Source organism: Symphalangus syndactylus, chromosome 14 (genome assembly GCF_028878055.3).
Source record: "Symphalangus syndactylus isolate Jambi chromosome 14, NHGRI_mSymSyn1-v2.1_pri, whole genome shotgun sequence".
Classification (NCBI taxonomy): domain Eukaryota; kingdom Metazoa; phylum Chordata; class Mammalia; order Primates; family Hylobatidae; genus Symphalangus; species Symphalangus syndactylus.
The window spans coordinates 116163273-116180717 of record NC_072436.2 but is presented as its reverse complement, the minus strand read 5'-3'; the positions used below and the strand labels follow the sequence as shown (position 1 = coordinate 116180717).

Genomic DNA, 17445 nt, shown 5'->3' with positions numbered 1-17445 from the left:
CCCGTGGAGGATCAACGCAGTGGCTGAACACCGGAAAGGAACAGACACTTGGAGTCTGGACATTTGAAACTTGGTAAGACCGGTCTTTGGAACTTGCCCACTCCATTCGAGTGGAAGCGTGGCCTGATCACCCACGGCGTGCCTGTACCGGCACTTTGGTTTTTGTTTTTGACTTGACTTGAATTGCTTGATACTTTGGTTTTAGTTTGACCTGGCTTGGATTTCTGGATACTCTGAGTTTGGTTTTGATTCTGGTTTGGTGAAAACTGAAAAAATGTGTGCGTGTCTTTTTTACCCATTCTTTGTTCTGTGGTGTGCGTGTGGTGTGAGCTTGGTGTTTTGTCTTGAGGAAACATGGGTCAGACACAAAGTAAGTCTACTCCTCTAGGAACTATGTTGAAAAATTTTAAGAAGGGATTTAATGGAGCCTATGGGGTTACTACGACACCAGGGAAACTGAGAACTTTGTGTGAAATAGATTGGCCAACATTAGAAGTGGGTTGGCCATCAGAAGGAAGCCTGGACAGGTCCCTTGTTTCTAAGGTATGGCACAAGGTAACTGGTAAGTCAGGACACTCAGACCAGTTTCCATACATAGACACTTGGTTACAGCTGGTGCTAGACCCCCCCCAGTGGCTAAGAGGGCAGGCAGCAGCAGTGCTAGTAGCAAAGGGGCAGATAGCCAAGGAAGGATCCCGCTCCACCCGCCGAGGGAAATCAACTCCTGAAGTTCTGTTCGACCCAACGTCAGAAGATCCATTGCAGGAGATGGCACCAGTGATCCCAGTGGTGCCCTCCCCTTACCAGGGAAAGAGGCTCCCCACTTTTGAGTCCACAGTGCTTGCGCCTCTGCAAGACAAACATATCCCTAGGCCACCCAGAGTAGACAAGAGAGGAGGTGAAGCCTCGGGAGAAACCCCTCCCTTGACAGCTCGTTTAAGACCCAAAATGGGGATACAAATGCCCCTGAGAGAGCAGCGGTATACTGGGGTAGATGAGGATGGGCACGTGGTGGAGAGGCGTGTTTTTACCAGCCCTTCACCTCTGCCGACCTTCTCAACTGGAAAAACAATACCCTGTCCTATACTGAAAAGCCACAAGCTCTAATTGATTTGCTCCAAACTATTATCCAGACCCATAACCCCACTTGGGCTGATTGCCACCAGTTGCTCATGTTCCTCTTTAACACAGATGAAAGGCGGAGAGTGCTCCAAGCAGCAACTAAGTGGCTAGAGGAACATGCACCGGCTGATTACCAAAACCCCCAAGAGTATGGAAGGACCCAGTTACTTGGAACCGACCCCCAGTGGGACCCAAATGAAAGCATATGCAAAGGCTAAACCGATATAGGGAAGCTCTCTTGGAAGGATTAAAGAGGGGGGCCCAGAAGGCCACAAACGTTAACAAGGTCTCTGAGGTCATTCGGGGAAAAGAAGAAAGTCCAGCACAATTCCATGAGAGATTGTGTGAGGCCTATCGTATGTATACTCCCTTTGATCCCGATAGCCCTGAAAATCAGCACATGCTTCACATGGCTTGAGTCCGTCAAAGCGCAGAAGACATGAGAAGAAAACTGCAGAAACAGGCTGGGCTTGCAGGGACAAATACATCACAATTATTAGAAAGAGCTAAGCAGGTGTTTGTAAACAGGGATGCAGTAAGCCGTAAGGAACACCGCACAGAGAATGAACGTCAGGCCCGGCGAGACGCCGACCTGCCTGTTAGCTGCAGGAATCAGAGGGGTCCCCCCAAAGAGGCAAGGGAAGGGGGGCCCCAGGAAAGAAACTCAGCCTGGCTGTCAGAGCTTGCAGCGTAATCAGTGTGCTTATTGTAAAGAAATAGGACATTGGAAGAACCAATGCCCTCAGGCAAAAGGAAAACAAGGTGACTCAGAGCAGGAGGCTCCAGATAAGGAGGAAGGGGCCCTGCTCAACCCGGCGGAATGGTTACTGGACTGAGGGGGACCGGGCTCAAGGACCCCCAAAGAGCCTATGGTCAGGATGACAGTTGGGGGTAAAGACATTGATTGTCTTGTAGATACTGGTGCTGAACATTTGGTAGTAAACGCCCCGGTCGCCCCCTTATCCAAAAAGACTATTGACATCAGAGCCACGGGGGTTTCAGCAAAGCAAGCTTTCTGCTTGCCTGGGACTTGCACTGTAGGAGGACACACAGTGACTCATCAGTTTTTGTACATGCCTGATTGTCCCTTGCCCTTGTTGGGAAGGGACTTGCTTAGCAAACTGAGAGCCACTATCTCTTTGACAGAGCACGGCTCTTTGCTGCTAAAGTTACCCGGAACGGGAGTCATTATGACACTTACAGCCCCCCGAGAGGAGGAATGGAGACTTTTCTTAACTGAGTCGGGCCAAGAGATAAGACCAGCTCTGGCTAAGCGGTGGCCAAGAGTGTGGGCAGAAGACAACCCTCCAGGGTTGGCAGTCAACCAAGCCCCCGTACTTATAGAAGTTAAGCCTGGGGCCCAGCTGGTTAGGCAAAAACAGTACCCAATCCCCAGAAAAGCTCTTGAAGGTATCCAGGTCCATCTCAAGCGCCTAAGAACCTTTGGAATTAGAGTTCCTTGTCAGTCTCCATGGAACACTCACCTCCTGCCTGTTCCCAAGCCTGGGACCAAGGACTACAGGCCAGTACAGGATTTGCGCTTGGTTAATCAGGCTACAGTGACTTTACATCCAACAGTACCTAACCCGTACACATTGCTGGGGTTGCTGCCAGCTGAGGACAGCTGGTTCACCTGCTTGGACCTGAAAGACGCCTTCTTTCCTATCACATTAGCGCCTGAGAGCCAGAAGCTGTTTGCCTTTCAGTGGGAAGAGCCGGAGTCAAGTGTCACTACTCAGTACACTTGGACCCGGCTTCCCCAAGGGTTCAAGAACTCCCCCACCATCTTCGGGGAGGTGTTGGCTCGAGACCTCCAGAAGTTTCCCACCAGAGACCTAGGCTGCGTGTTGTTCCAGTACGTTGATGACGTTTGCTGGGACACTCCATAGCAGTCGGGTGCACCAAGGGAACACCTGGAGGACTGTGGGTATAAGATGTCCAAGAAAAAAGCTCAGATTTGCCGACAGCAGGTATGTTACTTGGGATTTACTATCCGATGGGGGAGCACAGCCTGGGATCAGAAAGAAAGCAGGTCATTTGTAATCTACAGGTGCCTAAGACCAGAAGGCAGGTGAGAGAATTCTTAGGGACTGTAGAGTTTTGCAGACTGTGGATCCCAAACTTTGCAGTATTAGCTAAGCCTTTGTATGAGGTCACAAAGGGGGGGACCGGGAACTTTTTGAATGGGGATCCCCACAACAGCAAGCCTTTCATGAGTTAAAGGAAAGACTTATGTTGGCCCCAGCCCTGGGGCTATCCGATCTCACAGAGCCTTTTACATTGTATGTGTCAGAGAGAGCAAAGATGGCAGTTGGAGTTTTAACCCAAACTGTGGGGCCCTGGCTGAGGCCGGTGGCCTACCTCTCTCAACAACTAGACGGGGTTTCTAAAGGATGGCCCCCGTGTTTGAGGGCCTTGGCAGCAACTGCCCTGCTAGTACAAGTAGCAGATAAGCTGACTCTTGGGCAAAACCTGAACATAAAGGCCCCCCATGCTGTGGTGACTTTAATAAATACTAAAGGACATCATTGGCTAAGGACTGCGAGACTAAGTACCAAAGTTTGCTCTGTGAAAATCTCCGTATAACCATTGAAGTTTGGAACACCCTGAACCCCGCTACCTTGCTCCCCGTATCTGAGAGCCCTGTCGAGCATGACTGTGTAGAAGTGTTGGACTCAGTTTACTGTAGCAGACCTGACCTCCGGGACCAGCCTTGGGCATCAGCAGACTGGGAACTATACGTGGATGGGGGCAGCTTCATCAACCCACAAGGAGAGAGATGTGCAGGGTATGCGGTGGTAACTCTGGACACTGTTGTTGAAGCCAGATCGTTGCCCCAGGGCACTTCAGCTCAGAAAGCTGAACTCATTGCTTTAATTCGGGCCTTAGAACTCAGTGAAGGTAAGACTGTAAACATTCACACTAACTCTTGATATGCCTTTTTAACCCTTCAAGTGCATGGAGCATTACAAAAGAAAAGTGCCTATTGAACTCTGGGGGAAAAGACAAAACATCAACAAGAAATCTTGTAATTATTAGAAGCAGTATGGAAACCCCACAAGGTGACAGTTATGCGTTGCAGAGGACACCAGCGAGCTTCCACCTTGGTGGGCTTGGGAAATTCCCATGCTGACTCAGAGGCTCGAAAAGCAGCATCTGCCCCCTTCCGGGCATCAGTCACAGCCCCCCTGCTCCCTCAAGCACCTGATCTTGTACCTACTTATTCTAAAGAAGAAAAGGACTTTCTCCAGGCAGAGGGAGGACAAGTGATGGAAGAAGGATGGATTCGGTTACCAGATGGGAGAGTAGCTGTGCCACAGCTGCTAGGAGCTGCAGCACTGGCTGTGCATGAAGCGACCCATCTAGGTCAGGAATCACTTGAAAAGTTGTTAGGCCGGTATTTCTACATCTTGCATTGGTCAGCCCTTGCCAAAACGGTGACGCGGCGGTGTGTTACCTGCCAACAGCGTAATGTAAGACAAGGTCCAGCTGTTCCACCCGGCATATGAGCTGATGGAGCAGCCCCCTTTGAAGATCTCCAGGTGGACTTCACAGAGATGCCAAAGTGTGGAGGTAACAGGTATTTACTAGTTCTTGTGTGTACCTACTCCGGGTGGGCGGAGGCTTATCCAACACGAACTGAGAAAGCCCGTGAAGAAACTCGTGTGCTTCTTCGAGATCTTATTCCTAGATTGGGACTGCCCTTACGGATCGGCTCAGGTAACGGGCCTGCGTTTGTGGCTGACTTGGTACAGAAGACCGCAAAGGTATTGGGAATCACATGGAAACTGCATGCCGCCTACTGGCCTCAGAGTTCCAGAAAGGTGCAGTGGATGAATCGGACTGTCAACAATAGTTTAGGGAAAGTATGTTGGGAAACAGGATTAAAATGGATACAGGCTCTCCCTGTGGTATTATTTAAAATTAGATGTACCCCTTCTAAAAGAACAGGACATTCCCCTTATGAAATATTATATCATAGGCCCCCTCCTATATTGCGGGAACTTCCAGGCACTCCCCGAGAGTTAGGTGAAATTGAGTTACAGCGACAGCTACAGGCTTTAGGAAAAATTACACTATCTCAGCCTGGGTAAATGAGAGATGCCCTGTTAGCTTATTCTCCCCAGTTCACCCTTTCTCCCCAGGTGATCGAGTGTGGATCAAGGACTGGAACGTAGCCTCTTTGTGTCCACGGTGGACAGGACCCCAGACTGTCGTCCTGACCACTCCCACTGCTGTGAAGGTAGAGGGAATCCCAGCTTGGATCTACCACAGTCATACAAAACCTGCAGCACCTGAAACCTGGGAGGCAAGACCAAGCCCAGACAACCCTTGCAGAGTGACCCTGAAGAAGATGACAAGTCCTGCTCCAGTCACACCCGGAAGCTGACTGGTCCACGCATGGCCGAAGCATGAGGAAGCTCATCGTGGGATTCATTTTTCTTAAATTTTGGACTTATACAGTAAGGGCTTCAACTGACCTTACTCAAACTAGGGACTGTTCCCAGCGTATTCATCAGGTCACCGAGGTAGGACAGCAAATTAAAACAATCTTTCTGTTCTATAGTTATTATGAATGTATGGAAGCATTAAAAGAAACTTGTTTGTATAATACCACTCAGTACAAGGTATGTAGCTCGGGAAATGATTGACCTGACGTGTGTTATAACCCATCTGAGCCCTCTGCAGCCACCGTTTTTGAAATAAGAATAAGAACTGGCCTTTTCCTAGGTGATACAAGTAAAATAATAACCAGAACAGAAGAAAAAGGAATCCCCAAGCAAATAACTTTAAGATTTGACGCTTGTGCAGCCATTAATAGTAACAAGCTAGGAACAGGACGTGGTTCTCTTAACTGGGAAAGGAGCTACAGAGTAGAATATAAATATGTTTGTGATGAGTCAGGGGTTTGTGAAAATTCTTCCTATTGGCCATGTGTTATTTGGGCTACTTGGAAAAAGAACAAAAAGGACCCAGTTTATCTTCAGAAGGGGGAAGCCAACCCCTCCTGTGCTGCCGGTCACTGTAACCCACTAGAACTAATAATTACCAATCCCCTAGATCCCCATTGGAAAAAGGGAGAACGTGTAACCCTGGGGATCAATGGGACAGGGTTAAACCCCCAAGTTGCCATTTTAATTAGAGGGGAGGTCCACAAGCGCTCTCCCAAACCAGTATTTCAAACCTTTTATGAGGAGCTGAATCTGCCAGCACCAGAACTTCCGAAAAAGACAAAAAATTTGTTTCTCCAATTAGCAGAAAATGTAGCTCATTCCCCTAATGTTACTTCGTGTTAGGTATGCGGGGGAACCACTATCCGAGACCGATGGCCTTGGGAAGCCCGAGAGTTGGTGCCTACTGACCCAGCTCCTGATATAATTCCAGTTCAGAAGGCCCAAGCTAGCAACTTCTGGGTCCTAAAAAACCTCGATTATTGGACAATACTGTACAGCTAGAGAAGGGACAGACTTTATCATCCCTGTAGGAAAGCTTAAGTGTATAGGACAGAAGTTGTATAAAAGCATAACAAAGACAATTACCTGGTGGGGCCTAAACCACACTGAAAAGAACCCATTTAGTAAATTTTCTAAATTAAAAACTGCTTGGGCTCATCCAGAATCTCATCAGGACTGGACGGCTCCCGCTGGACTATACTGCATATGTGGGCACAGAGCCTGCATTCGGTTACCTAATCAATGGGCAGGCAGTTGTGTTACTGGCATTATTAAACTGTCCTTTTTCTTATTACCCATAAAAACGGGTGAGCTCATAGGTTTCCCTGTCTACACCACCCGAGAAAAGAGAGGCATAGTTTAGGAAACCGGAAAGATAATGAGTGGCCCCCTGAAAGGATCATACAGTATTATAGGGCTGCCACGTGGGCACGAGACGGCTCGGCAGGAAACCCAAATGAGGAATGCTGTCTATCAGAATAGACTGGCCTTGGACTACTTGCTAGCAGCTGGAGGAGGAGTTTGTGGAAAATTTAACTTAACCAATTGCTGCCCACAAATAGATGATCAAGGACAGGTGGTTGAAAACGTAGTCAGGGACAGGACAAAGGTGGCACATACGCCTGCACAGGTTTGGCACAAGTTTGATCCTGAGTCTTTATTTGGAAAGTGGTTTCCAGCTATAGGAGGATTTAAAACCCTCATTGTAGGTGTATTGCTAGTGATAGGAACTTGCTTGCTGCTCCCCTGTGTGTTACCCTTGCTTTTTCTTTTTTTTTTTTTTTTTTTTTTTTTGAGAAGGAGTCTCGCTCTTTCACCCAGGCTGGAGTGCAGTGGCACGATCTCGGCTCACTGCAGGCTCTGTCCCCCGGGGTTCACGCCATTCTCCTGCCTCAGCCTCCCGCGTAGCTGGGACCACAGGCGCCCGCCACTTCGCCCGGCTAATTTTTTTTTTTTGTATTTTTTAGTAGAGACGGGGTTTCACCGTGTTAGCCAGGATGGTCTCGATCTCCGGACCTCGTGATCCGCCCCCCCTCGGCCTCCCAAAGTGCTGGGATTACAGGTGTGAGCCACCGTGCCCGGCCTACCCTTGCTTTTTCAAATGATAAAAAGCCTTGTTGCTACTTTGGTTCATCAGAAAACTTCAGCACACGTGTATTCTATGAATCACTATCGCTCTATCTCACAAAGAGACTCAGAAAGGATGAGAGTGAGAACTTCCACTAAAAAGTGAAAATTTTCAAAAGGGGGAAATATGGTATGAGACCACCACTTCTCCTGTTGTCCTTCCCAGTTTCTCCCCAACCTCCCCTTTTCCCTAGTTTATAAGACAGCAGAAAAGGGAGAAAGCAAAAAGTTGGAAAGAAACAGAAGATAAATAGCTAGACCACCTTGGCGATACCACCTGGCCCTGGTGGTTAAAATAATAATATTAACCCCGACCAAAACTACTGGTGTTATCTGTAGATTGCAGACATTTTATGAGAAAGCATTGTAAAACTTTTTGTTCTGTTAGCTGATGTATGTAGCCCCCAGTCACGTTCCTCACGCTTGCTTCAGCTATTATGACTTTTTCACATAGACCCCTTAGAGTCGTAAGCCCTTAAAAGGGCTAGGAATTTCTTTTTCGGAGAACTCGGCTCTTAAGACATGAGTCTGCTGATGCTCCCGGCTGAATAAAAAACCTCTTTCTTTAATCCAGGGTCTGAGGAGTTTTGTCTGTGACTCGTCCTGCTACAAGACCACGCAGGGACGCCTGCCTTGGTACTTCACCCTTAGGAGCAAGTCCCGCTTTTCTGAGGAAGGGGCAAGTACCCCAACCCCTTCTCTCCATATCTCTACCCCTTCTCTGCCTTTCTGGGGGGCAAGAAATCCCCAACCCCTTCTCCTTCACCCTGAGTGGCAAGTCCCGCTTTTCTAGAGGAGGTGCAAGTACCCTAACCTCTTATCTCTGCACCCCAACCCCTTATTTCCATGCCCCAACCCCTTTCACACTTTTCTAGAAGGTAAGAACCCCCAAATCCCTTCCCTCCGTGTCTCTACTCTCTTTTCTCTAGGCTTGCTTCCTTCATTATGGGCAACCTTCCACTCTCCATTCCTTTTTCTCCCTTAGCCTGTGTCCTCAAAAACTTAAAACCTCTTCAACTCTCACCTGACCTAAAATCTAAGCATCTTATTTTCTTCTAAAATGCCGCTTGAGCCCAATACAAGCTCGACAGTAGCTCCAAATAGCCGGAAAACAGCACTTCTTTCAACTTTTCCATCCTACAAGATCTAAATAATTCTTGTCGTAAAATGGGCAAATGGTATGAGATGCCTGACGTCCAGGCATTCTTTTACACATCGGTCCCTCTCTAGTCTCTGTTCGAAATGCAACTCATCCCAAATCTTCCTTCTTCACCTCCCACCTGTCCCCTCAGTCCCAACCCCAAGCGTCGCTGAGTCTTTCTAATCCTCCTTTTCTACAGACCCATCTGATCTCTCCCCCTCCTCCCCCAGGTTGCTCCTCGCCATGCCGAGCTAGGTCCCAATTCTTCCTCAGCCTCTGCTCCTCCACCCTATAATCCTTTTATCACCTCCCGTCCTCACACCTGGTCCGGCTTCCAGGTTCATTCCATGACTAGCCCTCCCCCACCTGCCCAGCAATTTAGTCTTAAAGAGGTGGCTGCAGCTAAAGGCATAGTCAAGGTTAATGCTCCTTTTTCTTTATCCCAAATCAGATAGCATTTAGGCTCTTTTTCATCAAATATAAAAATCCAGCCCAGTTCATGACTCCTTTGGCAGCAACCCTGAGACACTTTACAGCCCTAGACCCTAAAAGGTCAAAAGGCCGTCTTATTCTCAAAATACATTTTATTACCCAATCTGCTCCCGATATTAAATAAAACTCCAAAAATTAAATTCCGGCCCTCAAACCCCACAAACCCCACAACAGGATTTAATTAACCTCGCCTTCAAGGTGTACAATGATAGAAAGAAGTTGCAATTCCTTGCCTCCACTGTGAGACAAACCCCAGCCACATCTCCAGCACACAAGAACTTCCAAATGCCTGAACCACAGCGGCCAGGTGTTCCTCCAGAACCTCCTCCCCCAGGAGCTTGCTACAAGTGCCAGAAATCTGACCACCAGGCCAAGGAATGCCCGCAGCCCAGGATTCCTCCTAAGCCGTGTCCCATCTGTGCGGGACCCCACTGGAAATCAGACTGTCCAACTCACCTGGCGGCCACTCCCAGAGCCCCTGGAACTCTGGCCCAAGGCTCTCTGACTGCTTCCCAGATCTTCTTGGCTTAGCGGCTGAAGACTGACGCTGCCCGATCGCCTCGGAAGCCCCCTAGACCATCACGGACGCCGAGCTTCGCGTAACTCTCACAGTGGAAAGTGGGTAGCCTCCTTCTTAATCAATACGGAGGCTACCCACTCCAAATTACCTTCTTTTCAAAGGCCTGTTTCCCTTGCTTCCATAACTGTTGTGGGTATTGACAGCCAGGCTTCTAAACCCCTGGAAACTCCCCCACTCTGGTGCCAATTTGGACAACACTCTTTTAAGCACTCTTTTTTAGTTATCCCCACCTGCCCAGTTCCCTTATTAGGCCAAGATATTTTAACCTAATTATCTGCTTCCCTGACTGTTCCTGGACTACAGCCGCATCTCATTGCCACCCTTCTCCCCAACCCAAAGCCTCCTTCGCGTCTTCCTCTCATATCCCCCCACCTTAACCCACAATTATGGGACATCTCTACTCCTTCCCTGGCAACTGATCACATGCCCGTTACCATACCATTAAAACCTAATCACCCTTACCCCACTCAACGCCAATATCCCATCCCACAGCACGCTTTAAAAGGATTAAAGCCTGTTATCACTCGCCTGCTACAGCATGGGCTTCTAAAACCTATAAACTCTCCTGACAATTCCCCCATTTTACCTGTCCAAAAACCAGACAAAGCTTACAAGTTCAGAATCTGTGCCTTATCAACCAAATTGTTTTGCCTATCCACCCCGTGGAGCCAAACCCATATACTCTGCTATCCTCATACCTCCCTCTACAACCCATTATTCTGTTCTGGATCTCAAACATGCTTTCTTTACTATTCCTTTGCACCCTTCATCCCAGCCTCTCTTTGCTGTCACTTAGACTGACCCTGACACCCATTAGGCTCAGCAAATCACCTGGGCTGTAGTGCCGCAAGGCTTCACAGACAGCCCCCATTACTTCAGTCAAGCCCAAATTTCATCCTCATCTGTTACCTATCTCGGCATAATTCTCATAAAAACACACATGCTCTCCCTGCTGATCGTGTCCAATAAATCTCCCAAACCTCAATCACTTAAAAAACAACAACTCGTTTCCTTCCTAGACATGGTTAGTGTGGTCAGAATTCTTACACAAGAGCCAGGACCACACCCTGTAGCCTTTCTGTCCAAACAACTTGACCTTAATGTTTTAGCCTAGCCCTCATGTCTGCGTGCACCGGCTGCCACCGCTTTAATACTTTTAGAGGCCCTAAAAATCACAAACTATGCTCAATTCACTCTCTACAGCTCTCATAATTTCCAAAATCTATTTTCTTACTCACACCTGATGCATATACTTCCTGCTCCCCGGCTCCTTCAGCTGTACTCACTCTTTGTTAAGTCCCACAATTACCATTGTTCCTGGCCCGGACTTCAATCTGGCCTCCCACATTATTCCTGATACCACACCTGACCCCCATGACTGTATCTCTCTGATCCACCTGACATTCACCCCATTTCCCCATATTTCCTTCTTTCCTGTTCCTCACCCTGATCACGCTTGATTTATTGATGGCAGTTCCACCAGGCCTAATCGCCACACACCAGCAAAGGCAGGCTATGCTATAGTACAAGCCACTAGCCCACCTCTTAGAACCTCTCATTTCCTTTCCATCGTGGAAATCTGTCCTCAAGGAAATAACTTCTCAGGGTTCCATCTGCTATTCTACTACTCCTCAGGGATTATTCAGGCCCCCTCCCTTCCCTACACATCAAGCTTGAAGATTTGCCCCCACCTAGGACTGGTAAATTAGCTTTACCCAACATGCCCCGAGTCAGATAACTAAAATACTTCTTAGTCTAAGTAGACACTTTCACTGGATAGGTAGAGGCCTTTCCTACAGGGTCTGAGAAGGCCACCGCAGTCATTTCTTCCCTTCTGTCAGACATAATTCCTCGCTTTAGCCTTCCCACCTCTATACGGTCTGATAACAGACCAGCCTTTATTAGTGAAATCAGCCAAGCATTTTTTCAGGCTGTTAGTATTCGGTGACAGACTAATGATCTATTGAAAACACACCTCACCAAGCTCAGCCACCAACTTAAAAAGGACTGGACAATACTTTTACCAATTTCGCTTCTCAGAATTCAGGCCTGTCCTCGGAATACTACAACATACAGCCCATTTAAGCTCCTGTATAGACACTCCTTTTTATTAGGCCCCAGTCTCATTCCAGACACCAGACCAACTTAGACTGTGCCCCAAAAAATTTGTCATCCCTACTATCTTCTGTCTAGTCATACTCCTATTCACCGCTCTCAACTACTCATACATGCCCTGCTCTTGTTGACACTGCCAGTTTATGCTGTTTCTCCAAGCCAGCACAGCTGATATCTCCTGGTGCTCTCCCCAAACTGCCACTCTAAACTCTTGAAGTAAATAAATAATCTTTGCTGGCAGGACTATGCTGAATCTCCTTAGGCACTCTCTAATCAGATGTCCTAGGTCCTCCCAATTCTTAGACCTTTTATACCTGTTTTTCTCCTTCTCTTATTCCATTTAGTTTCTCAATTAACCCAAAACCATATCCAGACCATCACCAATCATTCTATACAACAAATGTTTCTTCTAACATCCCCACAATATCACCCCTTACCACAAGACCTCCCTTCAGCTTAATCTCTCCCACTCTAGGTTCCCACGCCACCCCTAATCCCGCTTGAAGCAGCCCTGAGAAACTGCCCATTATCTCTCCATACCACCCCCCAAAATTTTCGCTGTCCCAACACTTTACCACTATTTCATTTTATTTTTCTTACTAATATAAGAAGACAGGAATGTCAGGCCTCTGAGCCCAAGCTGAACCATCACATCCCCTGTGACCTGTAGGTACACATCCAGATGGCCGGTTCCTGCCTTAACTGATGACATTGTCTCGTGAAATTCTTTCTCCTGGCTCATCCTGGCTCAAAAGCTCCCCAACTGAGCATCTTGTGACCCCCACTCTGCCCACCAGAGAACAATCTCCCTTTGACTGTAATTTTCCTTTACCCACCCAAATCCTCTAAAACGGCCCCACCCCATCTCCCTTCACTGACTCCCTTTTCGGACTCAGCCCGCCTGCACCCAGGTGATTAAAAGCTTTATTGCTCACACAAAGCCTGTTTGGTGGTCTCTTCACACGGACGCACATGAAAGGAGGGAGGGCGAGGAGTGGGAAGAGGAGACTCCAAACGTATTCATTCATTAATTCATTCAGTCATTTCTGAGCAGATTTGAGCCCAATACTGTCCCGGGTTTGGAGAATACAGAGGTGACCCAAACAGACCTCACCTCACAATGTAAGGGAGAAGACAAGACATCATTTAGCAGAGAAATCTCTAATTATAAACCGCGACAGGCCGGGTGCAGTGGCTCACCCCTGTAATCCCTGCACTTTGGGAGGCCGAGGTCAGCTGATCACCTGAGGTCAGGAGTTCGAGACCAGCCTGGCCAACATGGTAAAATCCAGTCTGTACTAAAAACACACAAAAAATTAGCTGGGTGTAGTGGCAGGTGCCTGTAATCCCAGCTACTCAGGAGGCTGAGGCACAATAATTGCTTGAACCCAGGAGGCAGAGGTTGCTGTGAGCCAATATTGTGCCATTGCACTCCAGCCTGGGCAACAGGAGCGAAATTCCATCTCAACAAACAAACAAACAAAAAAACAAAACAAGCAGAACAAACGATAACCCAAATGACAAGGGAAAATGAGTTCAGGTCGGGCGCAGTGGCTGACACCTGTAATCACAGCACTTTGGGAGGCTGAGCCATGGGGATCACCTGAGGTCAGGAGTTTGAGACCAGCCTGGGCAACATAGTGAAACCCTGTCTCTACTAAAAATACAAAAATTAGCTGGACGTGGTAGCGGGCACTTGTAATCTCAGCTACATGGGAGGCTGAGGCAGGAGAATCGCTTCAACCCGGGAGGCGGAGGTTGCGGTGAGCTGAAATTGCGCCACCGCACTCTAGCCTGGGCGACAGAGCAAGACTGTGTCTCAAAAAAAAAAAAAAAAAAGTTCGGCCAGGCGCGGTGGCTCACGCTTGTAATCCCAGCACTATGGAAGGCCGAGGCGGATGGATCACGAGGTCAGGAGATTGAGACCACGGTGAAACCCCGTCTCTACTAAAAATACAAAAAAATTAGCCGGGCGTGGTGGCGGGCGCCTGTAGTCCCAGCTACTCGGAGAGGCTGAGGCAGGAGAATGGCGTGAACCCGGGAGGCGGAGCTTGCAGTGAGCCGAGATCGCGCCACTGCACTCCAGCCTGGGCGACAGAGCGAGACTCCGTCTCAAAAAAAAAAAAAAAAAAAGAAAAGCTTTCAATTGTTAGCATTCAGGCCTTGCACGTGGTGCACCAAGGGCTGTTAGGATAACTGGAGAGAAAAGGTTGAGGTGAGAGTCCCGGTGAGGGTCAAGGTTAGGCAAACTGATAAGTAAATTGAGAGCCCAGTGAAGCACACAATTTCCTCTCTCCTGCTCTTCCTCAAACACTCATGGAGCACCATGTGTCCGTTTCTGTGCTGAGTCTTAATAAAACAGAAAATGATTATGTTCCTATGCTGACCCCAAAAAGACACGGACCTTGTTCTGTCTCTCCACGGTGACTCCAGTAGTATGCTGCTGAATGTCTAACAACTTTCTGGGAAGAAAAAAAAAAAAGCCCTGATTTCTACAGTTTGCCAGTTTCTATGGTGTAAATATTCCCACCATAGCCGATTTCAAGTCTCCAATATGATGTCATTAAACGTACAGCTGGAAAGAAATGTGCAATAGCACACTATTATATAGTATTCCCACCATAGAGATAAGATGGATGTAAATCACTCCAAGAACACAGACAGTAGCAAAACAGCAAAAGAATTAACCAGAGATACATTTTGAGTGTTTTCTTCCTTCATTTGTTTGTTTATTATTTTTTGGACAGTAAGTCTTGCTCTGTCTCCCAGGCTGGAGTGCAGTGGCATGATCTCAGATCACTGCAACCTCCACCTCCAGGTTCAAGCGATTCTCCTGCCTCAGCCTCCCAAGTAGCTGGGATTACAGGCATGCGCCACCACGCCCAGCTAATTTTTGTATTTTTAGTGGAGATGGGTTTCGCCATTTTGCCCAGGTTGGTCTTGAACTCCTGACCTCAGGTGATCCACCGCCTCAGCCTCCCAAAGTGCTGGGATTACAGGCGTGAGCCACCGCGCCGGCGTCTACCTTTGCTTTTAATATAATGTATTTAATTGTAGGCTTATAAAATTTATTTTTTAACAATGACATCAAAAAATGTATGTAACATCCAGCTTGCAAAACGTCTGAAACTTAACCATGCGCTCATGAGCACTGTCTTCAGATGCGGTTTTTGACGGTGCTCATTTTACTTCGTCATCTGTGGGGCTTTTAGTGGTCGGGACACGCAAAGCCAGGAAGAGGAAGGAGGCCAACGGGAGGAGCAAAGCCGGGCTCCAGTCCCTCACGCGGCCACCGGGGGGCGACAGACACAGGCCAACGCGCAGCTGGGGACCTGAGGCCCCCGGGCTCGGTCGCTGGGTCTCTTCTCCGCCCACATGGAGGACTGAGATGCTTTTCCTGATTATTTTGGGCGTGGCCCGTCACAGGCGCGGTGGCAGGGGTCTGGGGCGCCGAGAGGCCGCTCCCCACCTGGACTTAGTGAGAGGTGACAGCGTGCTGGCAGTCCTCACAGCCCTCGCTCGCTCTCAGCACCTCCTCTGCCGGGGCTCCCACTTTGGTGGCACTTGAGGAGCCCTTCAGCCCACGCTGCACTCTGGGAGCCCCTTTCTGGGCTGGCCAAGGTCAGAGCCGGCTCCCTCAGCTTGCAGGGAGGTGTGGAGGGAGAGGCACGAGTGGGAACAGGGACTGCGCGCACCGTGCTTGCGGTCCAGCTGCAGTTCTGGGTGGGCGTGGGCTTGGCGGGCCCCACACTCGGAGCAGCCGGCCAGCCCTGCCGGCCCCAGGCAATGAGGGGCTTAGCACCCGGGACAGCGGCTGCGGAGGGTGTACTGGGTCCCCGAACAGTTGCAGCCCACCGTTGCTGTGCTCGATTTCTCACCGGGCCTTAGCTGCCTTCCTGTGGGGCAGGACTCGGGACCTGCAGCCCGCCATGCCTGAGCCTCACACCCCCTCCATGGGCTCCTGTTCGGCCCGAGCCTCCCGGACGAGCGCCACCCCCTGCTCTACGGCGCCCAGTCCCATCGACTACCCAAGGGCTGAGGAGTGCGGGCGCATGGCGTGGGATCCACTGGGTGAAGCCAGCTGGGCTCCTGAGTCTGGTGGGAACTTGGAGAACCTTTGTCTAGCTCAGGGATTGTAAATACACCAATCGGCGCTCTGTATCTAGCTCAAGGTTTGTAAACACACTGATCAGCACCCTGTGTCTAGCTCAGGGTTTGTGAATGCACCAATCGACACTCTGTATCGAACCTTTGTGTAGATACTCTGTTATCTCGTTAATCTAGTGAGGACATGGAGAACCTTTATGTCTAGCTCAGGGATTGTAAACACACCAGTTAGCGCCCTGTCAAAACAGACCACTGGGCTCTACGAATCAGCAGGATGTGGGTGGAGCCAGATGAGAGAATAAAAGCAGGCTGCCCGAGCCAGCAGTGGCAACCGGCTGGGGTCCCCTTCCACACTGTGGAGGCTGTTCTTTCGCTCTTTGCAATAAATCTTGCTACTGCTCACTCTTTGGGTCCACACGGCTTTTATGAGCTGTAACACTCACCACAAAGGTCTGCAGCTTCACTCCTGAAGCCAGCGAGATCACGAGCCCACCGGGAGGAATGAACAGCTCCAGAGGCGCTGCCTTAAGAGCTATAACACTCACCGAGAACGTCTGCAGCTTCACTCCTGAGCCAGCGAGACCGCGAACCCACCAGAAGGAAGAAACTCCAAACACATCCGAACATCAAAAGGAACAAACTCCAGACGCGCCACCTTAAGAGCTGTAACACTCACTGTGAGGGTCCGCGGCTTCATTCTTGAAGTCAGTGAGACCAAGAACCCACCAGTTCCGGACTCATCAGGTCCCTGGTATTGAAAACCAGCGCTGTCCATCCGCAGTGTCCCAAGTGGCCCCGGATACCAAACCGGCTCACTCTGGTGGCCGCCATAACCCCTGCCGGGCAGCCTCTGTGGCCGGAAGTTGGCTCGGCCGGTCTTCCGGGCATCCCTTGGGCAGTTAACCGCACTTCCGCTGGCTTGGTATCCGCGGCAAGTTCAGATCATTAGTTGGCTGGAGTTAATTAATCACCAGACAATTAGCTTATATTTTTCCCGATCCTAAGACCAGCTGGATTGGTGAGGAGGAACTAGAGACAACAGCTTCCTTCTGAGTCACCTTGAGGCAGCAGCCCCGGGGGAAATGCAGGGAAGGAGACTTCAGGCTTCCTGGAGGGGTTAGCCCCAGGGCATGCTCTGCTTGGGCGGAAAAGTCTGGAGTTTAGATGAGGAAGCCTGGATTCTCCTCTAGACCTCCTGCCAACTCTTTGCCTGACCTTGGGCAAAACATTTAACTCTCTTCTGGGCCTCGGTTTCTTTAGCAAACACTGACGCCTGCTTCTCCGGCTCGCCCCCGCGCCACCCCCTC

The 17445-nt window shown here is 49.3% G+C and overlaps 1 protein-coding gene and 1 long non-coding RNA gene across 5 annotated transcripts in view; one reads left to right on the top strand and one right to left on the bottom strand.

Moving 5' to 3' along the window:
- Window positions 1-17060, bottom strand: part of PRSS27 (serine protease 27) — a 28305-nt gene extending 11245 nt beyond the window's left edge. Inside the window, exon 1 of one of the 4 annotated variants that reach the window (XM_055242600.2) lies at window positions 16684-17060. In XM_055242600.2, coding sequence (XP_055098575.1) covers window positions 16684-16765 — 82 coding nt within the window. In that variant the 5' untranslated portion in view covers window positions 16766-17060. The remainder of the gene's footprint in view (window positions 1-16683) is intronic. The other 3 variants (XM_063618368.1, XM_063618370.1, XM_055242602.2) reach the window with 3 other exon arrangements.
- Window positions 5584-9149, top strand: LOC134732527 (uncharacterized). The gene is made up of 3 exons (XR_010115827.1): window positions 5584-5651; window positions 8278-8339; window positions 9075-9149. It is a non-coding gene; the product is annotated as an uncharacterized lncRNA (long non-coding RNA).
- Window positions 17061-17445: the final 385 nt, after the last annotated feature.